Below are 14,778 nucleotides of genomic sequence, written 5' to 3'. Positions count from 1 at the left end.
ATTATTAAAAGCAGCCAGATACTTTGAGGTTCTTATCCTTTTTGTGTGTTATAGACTTTGGGCCTCTAAAATCCAGTTAAAACCCATGGATGGCTTGTTAGAATAATTTTTTTAAATTCATTATTGAAGGAAATACTAAATTTCATTTGGAAGTTAGGGAAAATAAGATGGAATTTTTTCTCATTCAAAATCACAGACCCCCTAAAATCTGAGTCTGTCCCAGGATAAGAACTCCTGGACTGGATGATCTCTAAGCTCCCTTCCAGGTGAGACCAGAAAGCTGAAGCCACCAGCCCAATTCCCTTGAGTGCAATAATCTTGACCCAGTCCCACTCATAGCCCCCTTTCATCCTTCACTACTAAAGGAGCTCATTGATCTTAAGGTTATACACAAGAGGTCTTAACTGGCATGAAGGTTGCTTTTAGTTTCTAGAGTTTAGTCATCAAATCTCCCTCCTTGTGTTGAGTCGAGGCTTTGGCCTTGGGTCAGGAGCCCATTCACAGACCTAAAGAGACACCCTGAGGTCCCAGGAAGGCAAATCCAATAGGTCTATTCCATCTCCTCCACCAAACCAGGAAGGATTCTGTCCTTCCCTAGTTGCGTTTCACTGTCATTTCCTGGACAAAAAGGAACACTCTGGCCAGGAGAAGGGGATTCCAGTAGAGGGGTTCCATTCCCTAGGTTGGGTATCTCACCCCTAGGCTGCCACACCAGCTCAGGTGGGTTCTTAGTGTTGCTAGAAGAACTCTTCTCTGCCAAGGAAGCTGTCTCAGGTACCTCATCCAGAGCAGGTCCCATTGTGTTGGACTGGAATAAAAAAAAAAGGAAAACACACAGTTGTCAATCCTTCTTGAAAAAAGTAGATATCTTGACTTTTTCAAAAACCCTTAGATTCCCTCGTAGGATCCATACTAACTATTGGTTCCAAGAAGAGTGACTTAACCTCTCTCTTGCTTCAGCTTCCTCATCTATAAAATGGTAGTGATAATAATAGCACCTCCCTCCCAGGGTTGTTTTGAGGGTCAATAAAGTGCTTTCAATCCTTAAAATGCCATATAAATACTAAATATTGTTCTTCTTGTTATGAGGGTGGATCAAATAATCTCTCAGAGATCTCTGTTAGCTCTGAATCCTAAGTACTCCTTTCATTTCAAAATGTAGGAGATGCCCTTTTGCCTTCTTCCTTCTCTTCCCAACTCATAGCCCTTTTGGCCATCTCTTCCCTTCTCTCTTAGTAGCTCCTCTCCCATCAAAGCTACTCTGGGCTTACCTAGAAAGACCTATGGCTTGGGCTCAGACAGCAGCAGTGGGTTGACATGTTCCACACCCTCCCCAGCCCTGGGAAGCCAGGGGGTGAGGGGACCCTACTGCCCCACCAAAGCTCTGCCCTGCCCACTCCTCACAGATAGGCCCAAGCTTGGGCTCCTCTTTGCTTTCTTGTTCCCGGTGACAGTCAGGGAAGGCCGCCAGTGGCACACCAGGCTGTCATTCTGAATACCATAGTTCTTGTGTCCCAGGAGCCAGTAGGTTTTCATTTTCCCTTTGCCCTGAAAGAAGAAGAACCTTAGCCAGATTGGGCCACTGTGCCCTCTGGGTTCATGAGAATTTGGGACCTCTGGGAGCTTGAAGTCCCTCAGGAGTTATGTCCTATCATCCTCTAGCACAGGGCCTGGATGGTTCTTCTTGGGTCTCCTCCACCCCCAGCCCCATAGTACTGAGCATAGCACAAGGCCTTACATTTAGAAGGTGCAAATGATTATTGGTTGAATGAAGGAATGAGTGAATGAATGAATGAATGAATGAGAAAATTGAGTAAGCATAATTTCAAAGGAAGGGATGGAGGTGGCCTAGGAGAAGGGCTTAAATGTAAATCCTGGCTCTGCTACTTACTACTTTGTGATGTAGGGAAGGCCCCTTAGCATCTCTGGGCCTCAGTTCTTCAACTGTAAAATGGGAGGAGGGTGTTTTGAACTAGATGGCCTGTGGAATTCTTCATCTTCAACCCTATGCTGCCAGAGGTAATCACATCCAACCCAACTTGTACTTGGACAAGACTCCTTTCTACAATATCCCAAGCACCTAGGAGGCATCCAGCCTCTGCTGGAAGGTCTCCAGTGAAGAAGAATGTATAATGGAAAGAGAAAACTCCAAGGTGAGAAGACCTGGGTTCAAATCCCAGCTTAGATGCTTGCTCCCTGTTTTACTTTGGATAAGGTTGGGTATCTCACCTATCTTTCCCTTCTGTGTGACTTTGGATCTTCTCTGGCCTTCTCTATCCTTGTCTCCAAAATGATGGGGTGAGACTAGATGGCCCTAGACAGAGATGACCCTGCGATATTATGATCTTGGGAAACAGTTTCAATCACCAAGTGGTTTTCCCTTATATCAAGTCCTTTTGCAACTCCCATTAGCTATTCCTCGTCTATCTTCAGCTCTCAGTCATCCCCTCCAAAGGAGAAAAGAAATGAAGGTTAGATTTTGGATTTGTTTTTGCTTTGAAATGGGGTACCACAGATCTCGTTATTTCAGCACATTTGCTTTCCTGGATTCACCTAGCTTAGGCAAATATTAAAATTCATTTTTTCCTGAGGAATTTCTGAGGAGCACTTGCAGAGCAGCACAAGGAGAAGAGTCAGGGCTGTTCTGAACAAAAGAGAGGAGCTGCCCTTAGATCAGAACCAGTCCTCTGGTTAACATGCCAAGTGAATGCTCCATTACACAGAAAGTCAAGGATGGACCATCTCTCTGATCTGCTTCATCTGCGAATAAACTTGGGGTCAAGAGGAGGACCTTACTTGAGTTTCATTGCTTCTCTCCTATCTTAATTTGTGGCTGATCAGTACAGTAGCCACAGTCAAATGCACAGTGTGTGTACCCTGACCCCAACATCATGATGTCATTGGTCCTCTTCAAAAACAAAGGACAAAGGGACAGCTGGGTAGCTCCATGGGTTCAGAGCCAGGGCTAGAGATGGGAGGTCCTGAGTTCAAATCTGGCCCAGACACTTCCCAGCTGTGTGACCTTGGGCAAGTCACTTAACTCCCATTGCCTAGCCCTGACCGCTCTTCTGCCTTGGAACTGTTACATAATATTGATTACAAGATGGAAAGTGAGGGTTTTTTAAAACAATCTTAGTTTGTAGGACACTATTCTCATAAATTTAGAGCTGGAAGAGGCTCCCTCTCATTTCTTTTAAACACTTACCTTCTGTCTTAGTAACAACTCTAAGACAGATGGGCAGGTGCTAGGTAAATGGGGTTAAGTGACTTGCCCAGGGTCATACAATTAGGACGTACCTAAAGCCAAATATGAACCCAAGTCCTTCTGACCCCAAGCTCAGCACTCTATCCACTGTGCTGACTACCTGCCCCAACCTTCTCTTGTTTTACATATGAGAAAATTGAGGCTGGAGAAGTAGAAGGAACATGGGGACATATATCTAGAGGAGGAAGGGACCTCAGAGGTCGAGTCTGGCCCCCTCATCTTAAAGCCCAGAAAAGGGGGTGGCTTGCCCAAAGTCTCCTAAGATAGTGATTCTAGATTCAAACCCACGTCCTTCGGCTCCAAGTTCAATGCAATCTCTCCATTTCTCTGGTTCCTTATGACAAGTGTTTGTGGCAAAGAGATCTCTGTATCCTCACCAGCTCACAGCCTAGTGCCTTATACACCGCAGGCAGGTGCCATATCAATGTGTGATGGGTGGATAAATAGATGGATGAATGGAGTTTGGGAGGTCTTTGGGTCTTAGCTCCGGTCACACTGAGAGGTATCCCCCTATGGAGACAGAGCTATAGATCTCCCAGGGAGTCAAAGCGCTCTAATGACTCTGACTTGCATGACCACTGGAAACCCACTTAAAATGTGGTCCTCATTTTCTTCCTCTGTGAAATGGGAGAGAAGGTGTCGATCAGAGAACGTTTTAAGGTCCTGCCCAGAGCTGAATGCAGGATCCTATAATCACTGGGTACCCTGTGGCTGAGGAGCGGGCCAGGCTCTTTCTCCATCAATCTACCCCAGATTCTTCTCACCTTGACGTCAATCTCTCCTCGAGGCTCAATTTCATAAGCATCATTGGTCAGGAGGGTCTGGTAGGTAGCTGAGCTGATGTGAATCTTTTGGGCTGCCAGATGGAAAGAAACGAGCAAAGGGAGAGAGGCTGATGGCTGGGATGTGCTCTAGACTATGAGCCCCAGCCCCTGTTCCTCCCTAAGGAGAGAACATGGATGAACATTCCTGTTTATGAAAAGAAACGGGAGCTCCTTCCAGCATGGAGCGGAGGGGAGGGAGGGGAGGGAGGAGGTGGAGCAGCTGAATTATCGTCTTTTTTTAAACCTTTACCTTCCATCTTAGAATCAATATGTGAATTGGTTCCAAGGCAGAAGAGTGGTAGTGAAGGTTGGGCAATGAGGGTGAAGTGACTTGCCCAGGGTCATCAACTGGGAAGTGTCTGAGACCAGATTTGAACCCAGGACCTCCCGTCTCTAGACTTGACTCTCAATTCACTAAGTTGCCTCCTTGACTTATCTTTTTTTAAATTTAATTAATTAATTTAGAATATTTTTCCATGGTTACATGATTCATGTTCCTTCCCTCCTCTCCTCCCACCCCCTCCCATAGCCAATGAGCAATTCCACTGGGTTTTACCTGTGTCATTGACCCTTGAATTATCTTCTAATGAGTTTTCTACCTCTGACAGACCCAGAGGCCAAGAAGAAGGCTGAGGATAAGATCAATGGAGAGGGAAGGGTCCTCGATAGCCTCTTTTTTTCTTTTAAACCCTTACCTTCTGTCTTAGAATCAAGCCTGTGCATTAGTTCCAAGGCAGAAGAGCAGTCAGGGCTGGACAATGGGGGTGAAGTGACTTGCCCAGGGTCACACAGCTGGGAAGTGTCTGAGGCCAGACATGAACCCAGGACCTCCCATCTCCAGGCCTGGCTCTCCATCCACCAAGCCAATTTGGGATACTCACTTCCTCTCTCAGGACCTCAATTTCCTCAGTCAGAGAACTTAGGAAAGGTAATCAGGAAAGCCAAGTAAACTGAGGCACTCACGAAGACTGGTAGATTCCATCCTAGATGCTGTGTTGACTGTGTCTCCAAAGAGGCAATATCGGGGCATTTTGTAGCCAACCACACCAGCAACACAAGGGCCTGTAGGGAAGGGAAAGGAAGACACAGAAAGGCAAGGCAAGAGGGAAAGGAGGGAGAAGGAATGAAAGGAGAGAATCCCAAAGCTTGGACCCGAGTGTGTCCCACAGGGGCTATGAGTCATTGGGCTGGGGGCAATCTGACAAAGAATAAGCTGTAAGGAAATACTACTGAAAGTGAAGTGTTGAATTTATGAAAAGCAAGATATAATCATGGAGGTTTTAGTTTTCTGGGTAACCCTAGTTTTGTGTTCTTCTCTGTGTTTGGAAATGGGCACTTTATTAATATTTGTGAAGTTTAGAATAAAAAGAAAAAATTTTATAAAGTTAAGTCAACTAGTGAGCTCCCTGTCTTTAGAGGTCTTTTCTGGTGGTCCAAATGGAGATAACAATAACACCTGCCTCCCAGGCTGTTGGGTAGATCAAATAAGATATGATTTGTAGCAGAATGGCTGGCACATAGTAGATGCTTAATTCATGTTCTCTTCCTCTTGTGTGTGTGTAAACAGTATAAGTTTCTTGTGGGTGAAAAATTGTTTTATTTTGTCCTTGTATCCCTAGCACCTAGGAGAGTTTCTGACTTATTGAAGGTGCTTAATAAATTCTAGATGAATGTATTAAATTTTATTAATAACTATTTGCTAATTTATTTAGTATCTAGCCAATAAAGCTGTTCCTTAGTGCTTATATCATGCAGTGGACAAATTTCTCAGTGTCCTCCTGAGACTATAACTACAGAATGGGAGAAGTGGCAAGGGCTAATGCCACCCTGCCCCCACCATACATACATTAAATTGGGACTAAAATGACCAAAGGATTATAGGTCCAGAGTCCAGAAAGGCCCTTGAAGCTCATCTAGTTTTATCCCTTTTTTTTAAACCCTTACATCTTGGAATTAATACTGTGTGTTGGTTCCAAGGCAGAAGAGTGGTAAGGGTTAGGCAATGGGAGTTAAGTGACTTGCCCAGGGTCATACAGCTGGGAAGTGTCTGAGGCCAGATTTGAACCCAGGACCTCCCATCTCTAGGCCTGGCTCTCAACCCACTGAGTCACCCAAATGCCCCCATTTTTTGCAAAATACTCTACAAATGTCATCTTATCAGATCCTCCCAAGAACCCTAAGAGGTGGGAGCTATTATAATTTCCATTTTACAGATGAGGAAACTAAGGTAGGCAGAAATATGTGACTTTCCCAGGATCATGACAACCTTGGGAATTAAGAGATACTTATTATCTCCATTTTACAAATGCAGAAACTGAGGCAGACAGAGGTGAAGTGATTTGCTCAAAGTCACACATGTAACAAATGTCTGAGGAAGGATTTGAATTCAGATCTTCCAGACTCCAAATCCAACACTCTTCCTACTCTACCACCTAGTTGCCCATTATGGGTAACATTTAATGAGCAACTGCATGTTGGACCCTGAGTCCAATTATCTACTGGGAATGATCCAGGCCCTCTGCTTGACAAGACCAGAGAGCCTAGGCTAAGTCCCCAGTTTGGGTCTAAAACCCAAAGGGACAAGAAGGGATCAGGCATAGAGGTGGCATGCCTTGCCATCAGGCAGAGAAAGTGCAAGTCCTGACCCTGCATCTTGTCTGACCATGAGCAATCCCTCACCTCCTGGAGCCTCAGTTTCCTTATCTGTAAATAAAAGGCTTGGACTAGATCCAGGGTTCTTGGTCTTATGAGTGTCCTTGGACCCCTTGGGCAGTGTCTGGGGAAGCCTGTGGAACCCTTCTCAGAATCATGCTTTTAAATATATAAAATAAAATTAAGATAATTATAACAGAAACTAATTATATTGAAATAAAGTTATCAAAATAGTCAATATCAAAATATAAGAATCCCTGATCTAAGTGATCGCCGAGGTTCATTCTCTCTCCCCAGCTTCCTTCAAGCTCCAGCAGCTTCATTCTGGTGGCTTCCCTCTGTTAATCACTTCCCATTTATCCTCCCGCAGCTTGCTGCGTAGACATTTGTTTTCATGTTGCCTCTCCGATTAGATTGTAAGCTCTTTGAGGTTTGACTTTCTTTTCTTTGTACCCTAGAGCTTAGCAGAATGCCTGGCACATACATGATAGGTGATCAATACATACCTACTAAATGGATAGAGGAAGTAATCCTCTAATGCACTCAGAGAATTGAAAACCCTAGAGAATCTGTTGGCGTGAGCCCCCAGTAAAGATGGAGAAAGTGATTCTGAAACCATGAAGAATCCTTTCCGGGGTGGGAAGGTAAGGCACGAAGCGAGGTGGCTCAGTGGATAGAGAGACAGACCTAGAGATGGGAGGTTCTGGGTTCAAATCGGACCTCAGACACTTCCTAGCTGTGTGATCCTGGGCAAGTCCCTTCACCCCATTGCCCAGCCCTGACCACTGTTCCGTCTTGGAACTGGTATACATTATTCCTCCAAGGATGGAAGGTAAAAGTAAAAAAAAAAATCCCTCCCTGCCTTCCCTCTCCCTACCACGGAACGAGAGGTAGCCCAAGCCTATTTGCTCCACTCTTCTGCCCAATCCCCCTTGCCTGTATGGATTCCGGCCCTCAGCTGCAGCTTCTCCCTGGGCATGTGGGGGATGAGCACCTGGCGCACAGCAGTGACCAGGTCCAGGGCCATCTTGGCAATCTCGTCGGCATGTTTCTCCCCGTTTCTTTCGGGCAGTCCACTCACTACCATGTACGCGTCCCCAATGGTCTCCACCTGCAGGGAGGGGGAGGCCCCGTAGACGGCTGTGGTCTTGGCTTTCCCCAGCCTGGCTGAGGCCCCCCCAGTCCCGGCTCACCTTGTAGACGTCGTAGGATTCGATCCTCGTGTCGAAGCACACATAGAGGTTGTTGAGCATGTCCACCACTTGCAGTGGGGTACAGGAGGCTGCAATGCTGGTGAAGCCCACAATGTCAGAGAAGAAGATGGTGACCTGGGCCCAGGGGAAGGAGCAGAGGAAGACAGGGGGTGAGGACGGCCTCTCCCTGCTCTCCTTGGACTCGGAAAAGGCAGGCGGGGCTGCTCTTTGGGTTACGAGGGTGGTACTGCCTAAGGGAAAGATTGTAAGCTCTTGGAGGCAGGAGCTTGGTCATTTTATCCTTTTCTTTTTTAACAAATCGTCCGTGTCTTAGAATCAATACTGCGTATTGGCTCCAAGGCAGAAGAGTGGTCAGGCTGTCTGACACTGCCTGCCTCAGTACACACCTCTGATCCACCATTTCTCTACTGAGAGGTAAGAGCTATGTTTGGCCATCATGCTTCTGAAGTCATGATTCTTCATTCTTTTCTAATCTGATCAAAGTTACAGGCTGCCTCCCTGCTCGTTTCCTTTTACCCCTTCCTTATTCCTACGTCCTCTGCCTAAAGCTTTGTTCTATATCTAGCCCCTGTCCTAATGAGGGGTAATTATCCTCCACAAAGCAACCTTGAAACAAAATGCAAATAACAGTCCTTTCCCAGTGAGTCTCCTGTTTATAGGAGAACACGTGGCTGAAGCGGGTCTCCCCATGTCTGAAAAATGGATGAACCATAGTTCAAGGTAATCCCGATGAAATCGAGGTGTTGGTCACTAGTAGGCTGTATACATTCTGTGGCTTAGCAGCGGTGAGGTTTCTGTCCCAGGCTCTCTGGACTGTCCAAGGGAAGGCGGCTAGGCCCAAAGAGGTCACTGGCCACCACTAACCTGCCTGTTCCTTCATCAAGCCTGACCCCCAGATTCTTTAATTCCTCCCCAGGCACTCAGGACCCCAAACTAGGAGTGTCTGTTCTACTCAGGGTCCTCTTTCTTTTCCAATTTGGTCACAATTATGAGGCAGTCCCTACTGACTCCCTTTTTTCCCTTTCTTCCCCTTTCCCTCCTACCTCCTTCCCCATCCTTCTAAGCTTTGGTTTGTTCCCAACACCTGGGGCCAATTAGGGGGTAATTATCCCCACAAAAGCACCATGGAACAAAATGCAAATAATTTTCCTTCCCCCTTTGCATCTCCAGCTGCTCAGTCTCCAAAGAGGAGAAGAAAAAAGAATTACCATCTCCAGAGCAGGAGCTCTCAAACTTTTTGGTTTGAAAACCACTTTACACATTTGAAATTTTTTTTGAGGTCCCCAAAGATTTTTTTTGAATGTGAGTTTTTTACTGTCAATATCTACCACACCTAAAATTAATGTCATCATCGTCATCATCATCATCATCATCATCATCGTTGTTGTTATTATTATTATTATAGCAAACATCAACCAAAAGCAGCCCTGAACAGAAACAAAAACACAAAAGAACTAAGCAGGGCTCTAGGAGAACCTGGACTCCCAGTTCCCTAGGCTTGTGACTTGGGTTCATCCTCACCTCTCCACTCTCTCACCATCCTCTGACCCCTCCATCATCCTGGAGCCAGTCCTAACACCACAGCTTTTGCTAGAGCCTGACTGGGGTCAGGGGTCCATGGTGGGGAGCTCTACACTCTCAAGTGCACTCTGAGATTCTCTCCCATTTATCATAAATATGTATGTGTGTACTGCCTCGATCCAAACCACTCCAGTATCTCTGCCAAAAAACCACCAAAGACAGTAACAGCATAGACATAGACCTCAGGGTAACCAAGAGTCAGACACCACTTAACCACTGAACAATAACAACAAAAATACAGGTATATATACATAATATATTTATATCTGCACTATATATATATTCCATTCCATTCCATTCCATATATGTCATTATTTACAAGTTGTTTCCCCCATTAGAATATTAGGCAGGGGTGGGGGGGCAGCTGGGTGGCTCAGTGGATTGAGAGCCAGGCCTAGAGACAGGAGGTCCTGGGTTCAAATCTGGCCTCAGTCATTTCCTAACTGTGTGACCTTGGGCAAGTCACTTGACCCCCATTGCTGAGCCCTCACAGCTCTTCTGCCTTGGAACCAATACACAGCAGAGATTTCAAGACAGAAGATAAGGGTTTCAAAAAAAAAAAAAGAATATTAGGCAGGATTTTTTTTGCCTTTCTCTAACTTCACAGAGCTTGGCACATAGTAGGTGCTTACTAAATGCTCATTGGCTTAGCATACATGTAAGCCTTGGGTTTGTTTTTTAGCTTAAGTTTTACTAAGGCCTTTTTAAAAATATCATAGTCATTTTCTGATATACTGTCTGCATATGCCCTTCCTTCATAAAAATGAAAAATAGGTAAGCAGTGTTAATCTCATTATACAATGTATGCAACATTCTGTACCTGTAGTCCCCCCATTCTCAATGAAGAGTTCATCTATTCTCTGCGCCACATACCCTCAGGTTTTTTTAGTACCCTTCCCTTGGCTCCCTCTCCCATATTTTAAAATAAATATTGGATAACTGCTTAATTCAACTGGGGGAGGCTGCATTTGAACAATGATAAAGATCCTATGTGGAAAGAATGAAACTCTAATTGGAATTTCAAGCAGCTACAAGAGGGTGGGAACATATAGGGTATCCCAAAGGTCTTTATGCAAGCTTAAACTATTAAAGGTTTTGGAGCACTCTGCTTTTACATTTCGGAATAAAATCCCTGAAATCATACCATGCCTCTACTTTGTCCTTTTAAAAGGCTGTTTTGGGGACCTGATGATTGAAAGCCAAAGTTAGGGGAGGAAGGACATTCCCAGAAAAGATATTCCCTACTCCCCTCTTCCTACCCCAAAAAGATATATTCAGTTATACACAGTCCTGGAATCCTGCCCAGCTCAAAGAGAGGCTAGTACCTAATTCACTCAACAAACATTTATTAAGCACCTACTGTGTGCAGAGTCTTGTGCTAGATATTGGATGAGATGAAGAAGTTTAGGTAAGACTGACTCCTTTGTCTTGGGGTACTGACAGTCTAGTAGGGAGACAAGTCAAGCAGAGAGCTAACTAATGCCCAATATCACATAGGAGGTATGCAGATGCAGAAAGATGCAGAACAGGGATTTGTGAGGGCTGAAGGGGAATCGGGAAAGACTGGTTTCATGGAGAAGGTGGAATTGAGTATCTATCACAGGATAGGGATGAATTCCATGGGAGAAGAAGGGGAGGATGAATTTGCCACTCAGAGGGAATGGCCAAAGCAAAAAACTAGATGTGGAAGAACTTAAGGTGTGTTAGTGGGGCAAAGGAGGACAATTGCTTATAAGGGAATACTATGAGATAATCCTCAAAGGGAGGGTGACACCAGAATGCTAGAAGACCTAGAATGCTAGACAAAACAATCCAAATTGGGGAGCAATAGGGATCCCAAGGAGATGTCTGAGTAGAGGAAGGACGCGACCCAATCTATGGGTAAGGAAGATGATTCTGGCAGCCCTGTGAAGGATGGACTAGAGATGGGGAAGAGAATTGACACCAACTACCTGTTGGTAGAACAATGCCATAGCTGAGGCAGGTAGCAGCAGTGGGATTAGAGAGGAAGGGGTGGATATAAAAGATTTGGGAACAGGGACAGTTTAGGTGACTCAGTGGAAGAGAGCCAGGTCTGAAGTCAAGAGGATCTGGATTCAAATTTGGCCTCAGATACTTCCTAGCTGTGTGACCCAGGAGAAGTCACTTAACCCTGAATGCCTGGCTCTTACTGCTCTTTGCCTTGGAACCTATACTTCGTGTTGATTCTAAGACAGAGGATAAGGGAAGGGAAGGGAAGGAAAGAAGGAGGGAGGGAGGGGGAAGGAATGAAGGAAGGAATGAAGGAAATTGTGGGGACAGATCAGGCAAGACATAGTAACTGACTAAATATGAGAACACAGCCTTACCCGCTCATAGTCCTCAGCCTTAACATGTCTTTGTCTCCGAAGTTGTTTAGCCACAGATTTGGGCAGCATCTGGTGGAGGAGGTCTTCAGCCAGCTGACGTTCATGCTTCAGGGCCTCAGTCCTGGCCCTGAGGTTGCAGGCATAGTTCTGGACCCACAAAGTCATCTGCTTGAAAGACAGGAAGAAGATAGGGTAGATGAGGCTAGCCACCAACAATAAGCTGATCTTAAGGCTCATGGCTGAGAGGATGGTCCTGCTCTTTCCTTCCAACTTCTCATGGCCACGGTCCCAAAGGCAATGATGCACACCCATGAGACTCTGGGCCAGAGCTTTCCCAGGATCCAAGGGAGAGGGTACTGAGAAGGGCTGAAAGAGGGAAAAGCCTTCCACAGATATAGGCAGGAAGAGGGACAGGTTGGCATCATTCAGCCAGCAGCTGTGCAGGTTCTCTGATGCAAGAAGAGCCAAGTTAAGGATGGGGAGCATTTGGTACCATCTTGTCTCACTGTCTTGGGGCTGCTGAAGGAACTGAAGAAGAAATTCTTGAACTTGCAAAAGGATCCTCAAGGAGACCACATCGATCAGATCAGGGTTACTCCTCAGTGCCTTGAGGTTCTCCTCAGGATCCCCTAGGACGTGAAGCAATTCTGAAATGAGCATGGAGAGCCGTGAGGCCAGCTCAAGGCCCGAGGAATCACTGAGTCTCTGCTTTGCCATTTCCATGTACAATGCACAGTCAGCACCTTGTTCATCCTGGCATTTAGGATTGCTGAGATATAGCCTATCTTCCTCCTTTCTACAGAGAGCCTCCATACGGTCCAGCAGCTTTCTATACAACAGGCCTTTGTCTTGTAATGAGGAATCTACCTGTGAGTGCCAGCAGGCATCCCTCTCCTCTTGGAGAAAGCTGACCAAGGGCACCACCAAGAGGTATCCACAGGATGATAGGTCCTCAAGGGCCAGATCTATGTTCCTCCACTTCTCAAGGCTGTCCCTCAAGTCTAGGATGACGAACACCAAGAGGGTCAACAGAGAGAGCACACATGCACCACAAATTCTTCTCACTGTCTGGCTGACTCCAGAGTTGGAGAGGAAAGAACATCTGGAATGAACAGAGCACAAACACCATCATCCAAAACAATATGGATCATCTTGTATGGGACAGATTGAAATTTAGTGTTTAAATTGGGGAATGTATCTAAGACTTTAAAATAGAAGAATAATAAGCAAACATTTAAAAGAGAATAATAGTCAAAATGTTCCAGCAGGTGTGTTGAATTCTTTGATCTCTCCAGCACTGGATTTTTTAGAGTAGTTGATGAAATACAAGAAAATAAATACATTTAGAAGCATTTTTATTATTACATATTCATCCTGCTATATTGAAAGTACAGGTCAGCAATAAACATCATGCATCAAAAAGGATGAAAACTCATCTGAGCTTGGAAGAGATTGCCCCATTATATAAAGAGCTGTTGAGAAGGAAGAACTTAAACTTGCTTCTCCTGTTGATTATTCTCCTAAAAAGACTGCTCTAATAATTTTCCATTATTAATCATGACTCAATTATTCCCATGTAGATTGTCGCAAAATTTTTCATCTAGTCCTGAGTTCTTAGGATGACAATTCCACCCACTAAACTCTAAAGATGAACAGGAATCAGGGCCAAGAAGAAGTCCCAACAAGCCTTGGATTAGAGAGTGGGAAGAATTTCTAGGATCTCAAGGAATCCTCCAAATATTGAAGCTTTAGTCAGAAATCATCTCTCACCCCATAAAAAAGACTTGGTGCAGAGGGAGATTTAATATAGGAATTTGAGTGGTCCGCTGTGCATGGAGAGATAGAAAAATAAATAGATTGGGAGTCAGTGTAGGCAAGCAGAAGGGGAGCGACTGACTGAGCTGAGGCTTTATTTAAGACTGTGGGGGAAAGGGTAGCAGAGTAGAGAAGGAGAAAGACTGAGAGGAGGCAGGAGAAGAGAGAAAGGGAGAAAGGAGGAAGGAAGAAGAGGAAAGATAGAGAGTAAAGAAGCGATAAGAGGAATGAAGACGAGGAAGAAGAAAGTGAGAGGAGCTTCCCTTGACTAGTTGGGGGATTCACTCGCCTTCCTGGATCTTGGGGAGAAGGTGGAGTTGGTCTCTTGCTCCAGGAAGCAAAGCGCCAGGCGGGAACTCCAAGGAGAGAGGAGTACGGGCTCCATCTGTCCGGGTGGACAGAACAGAACTTTTTCTCATTCTCCCGAGGAGCAAGGCAGTACGGGAACCGCCTGAGTTGGGGTAGCGGCTACGGGTACTCGGACAAGACCGCCGACTCTGTTGACTTGGATTCTGGAGCTCCCCCGCCTCACACCCCAAAGATTATGAAGGGACTCTGGTCAGTGCCCTGAGCGCCAGACCGGAGCTAGGCTCCCACAGATTCACTCACCGTGAGCAGAGATCACCCTCGCTGTACGGGACCTGTGGCCCCGTCTGTTCCAGACAGCTCTCCAGGGAGCCCAGCTTGGTCCTGATGGACAAAGGGGAGGAGTGGAACTCCAGAGCCATTCCACCTCCACTCCCACTCAAGGTCATCGGGCCAGGCCACGCAGGGGGCTACTCCCAGAACCGCTCCTGGGCTTCTGTCCCCAGCTACAAGCCCGGGGAGACATAGACTCGGGGAACTCTATGCAGCCAAAGAAACTTGGCTCATCTGGAGAAGGAAAAGAGATCCTGGTCTAAGTCCAGTTTCCACTCCCAGCTCTAGACAGATCTTGAAAGCACTGTCCAGAGATGGCCGGGCTCTAGAGGGGGAGCGGGGAAGGGGCGGAATGTAGCGTGCCAAAAGGGTTCCATGGCAACTGAAGGGGGCAATGAGGAGCCTGGACTGGATCTTGGGACCTCTTGGATTGGGATGTA

The 14,778-nt window shown here is 45.9% G+C and overlaps 1 protein-coding gene across 1 annotated transcript; it reads right to left on the bottom strand.

Moving 5' to 3' along the window:
- Positions 1 to 400: 400 nt before the first annotated feature.
- LOC103104570 (uncharacterized) lies at positions 401 to 14,454 on the bottom strand. Its single transcript, XM_056826197.1, has 8 exons — positions 14,309 to 14,454; positions 11,885 to 12,986; positions 7,935 to 8,204; positions 7,678 to 7,852; positions 5,053 to 5,151; positions 4,030 to 4,121; positions 1,405 to 1,548; positions 401 to 808 (listed from the first exon to the last, which is right to left on the bottom strand). Exons 1-8 carry the CDS (start codon positions 14,452 to 14,454, stop codon positions 551 to 553), a joined length of 2,286 nt encoding a protein of 761 aa, XP_056682175.1. The 3' UTR covers positions 401 to 550.
- Between the last annotated feature and the right edge of the window lie 324 nt (positions 14,455 to 14,778).

Source organism: Monodelphis domestica, chromosome 4 (genome assembly GCF_027887165.1).
Source record: "Monodelphis domestica isolate mMonDom1 chromosome 4, mMonDom1.pri, whole genome shotgun sequence".
Lineage (NCBI taxonomy): Eukaryota > Metazoa > Chordata > Mammalia > Didelphimorphia > Didelphidae > Monodelphis > Monodelphis domestica.
Note: the sequence above shows the minus strand (reverse complement) of the source record. Positions and strands in the feature narration are given on the sequence as shown.

Bases quoted from the DNA above. Each gene is read 5' to 3' on its own strand.
- LOC103104570 (XM_056826197.1), bottom strand. From the start codon at position 14,454: ATGACCTTGAGTGGGAGTGGAGGTGGAATGGCTCTGGAGTTCCACTCC. The intron at 7,853-7,934 runs GTGAGCCGGGAC...CCCTCCCTGCAG, and splicing joins AATCCTACGACGTCTACAAG to GTGGAGACCATTGGGGACGC. The intron at 1,549-4,029 runs GTGAGAAGAATC...TTCTTCTTTCAG, and splicing joins GAGGAGAGATTGACGTCAAG to GGCAAAGGGAAAATGAAAAC.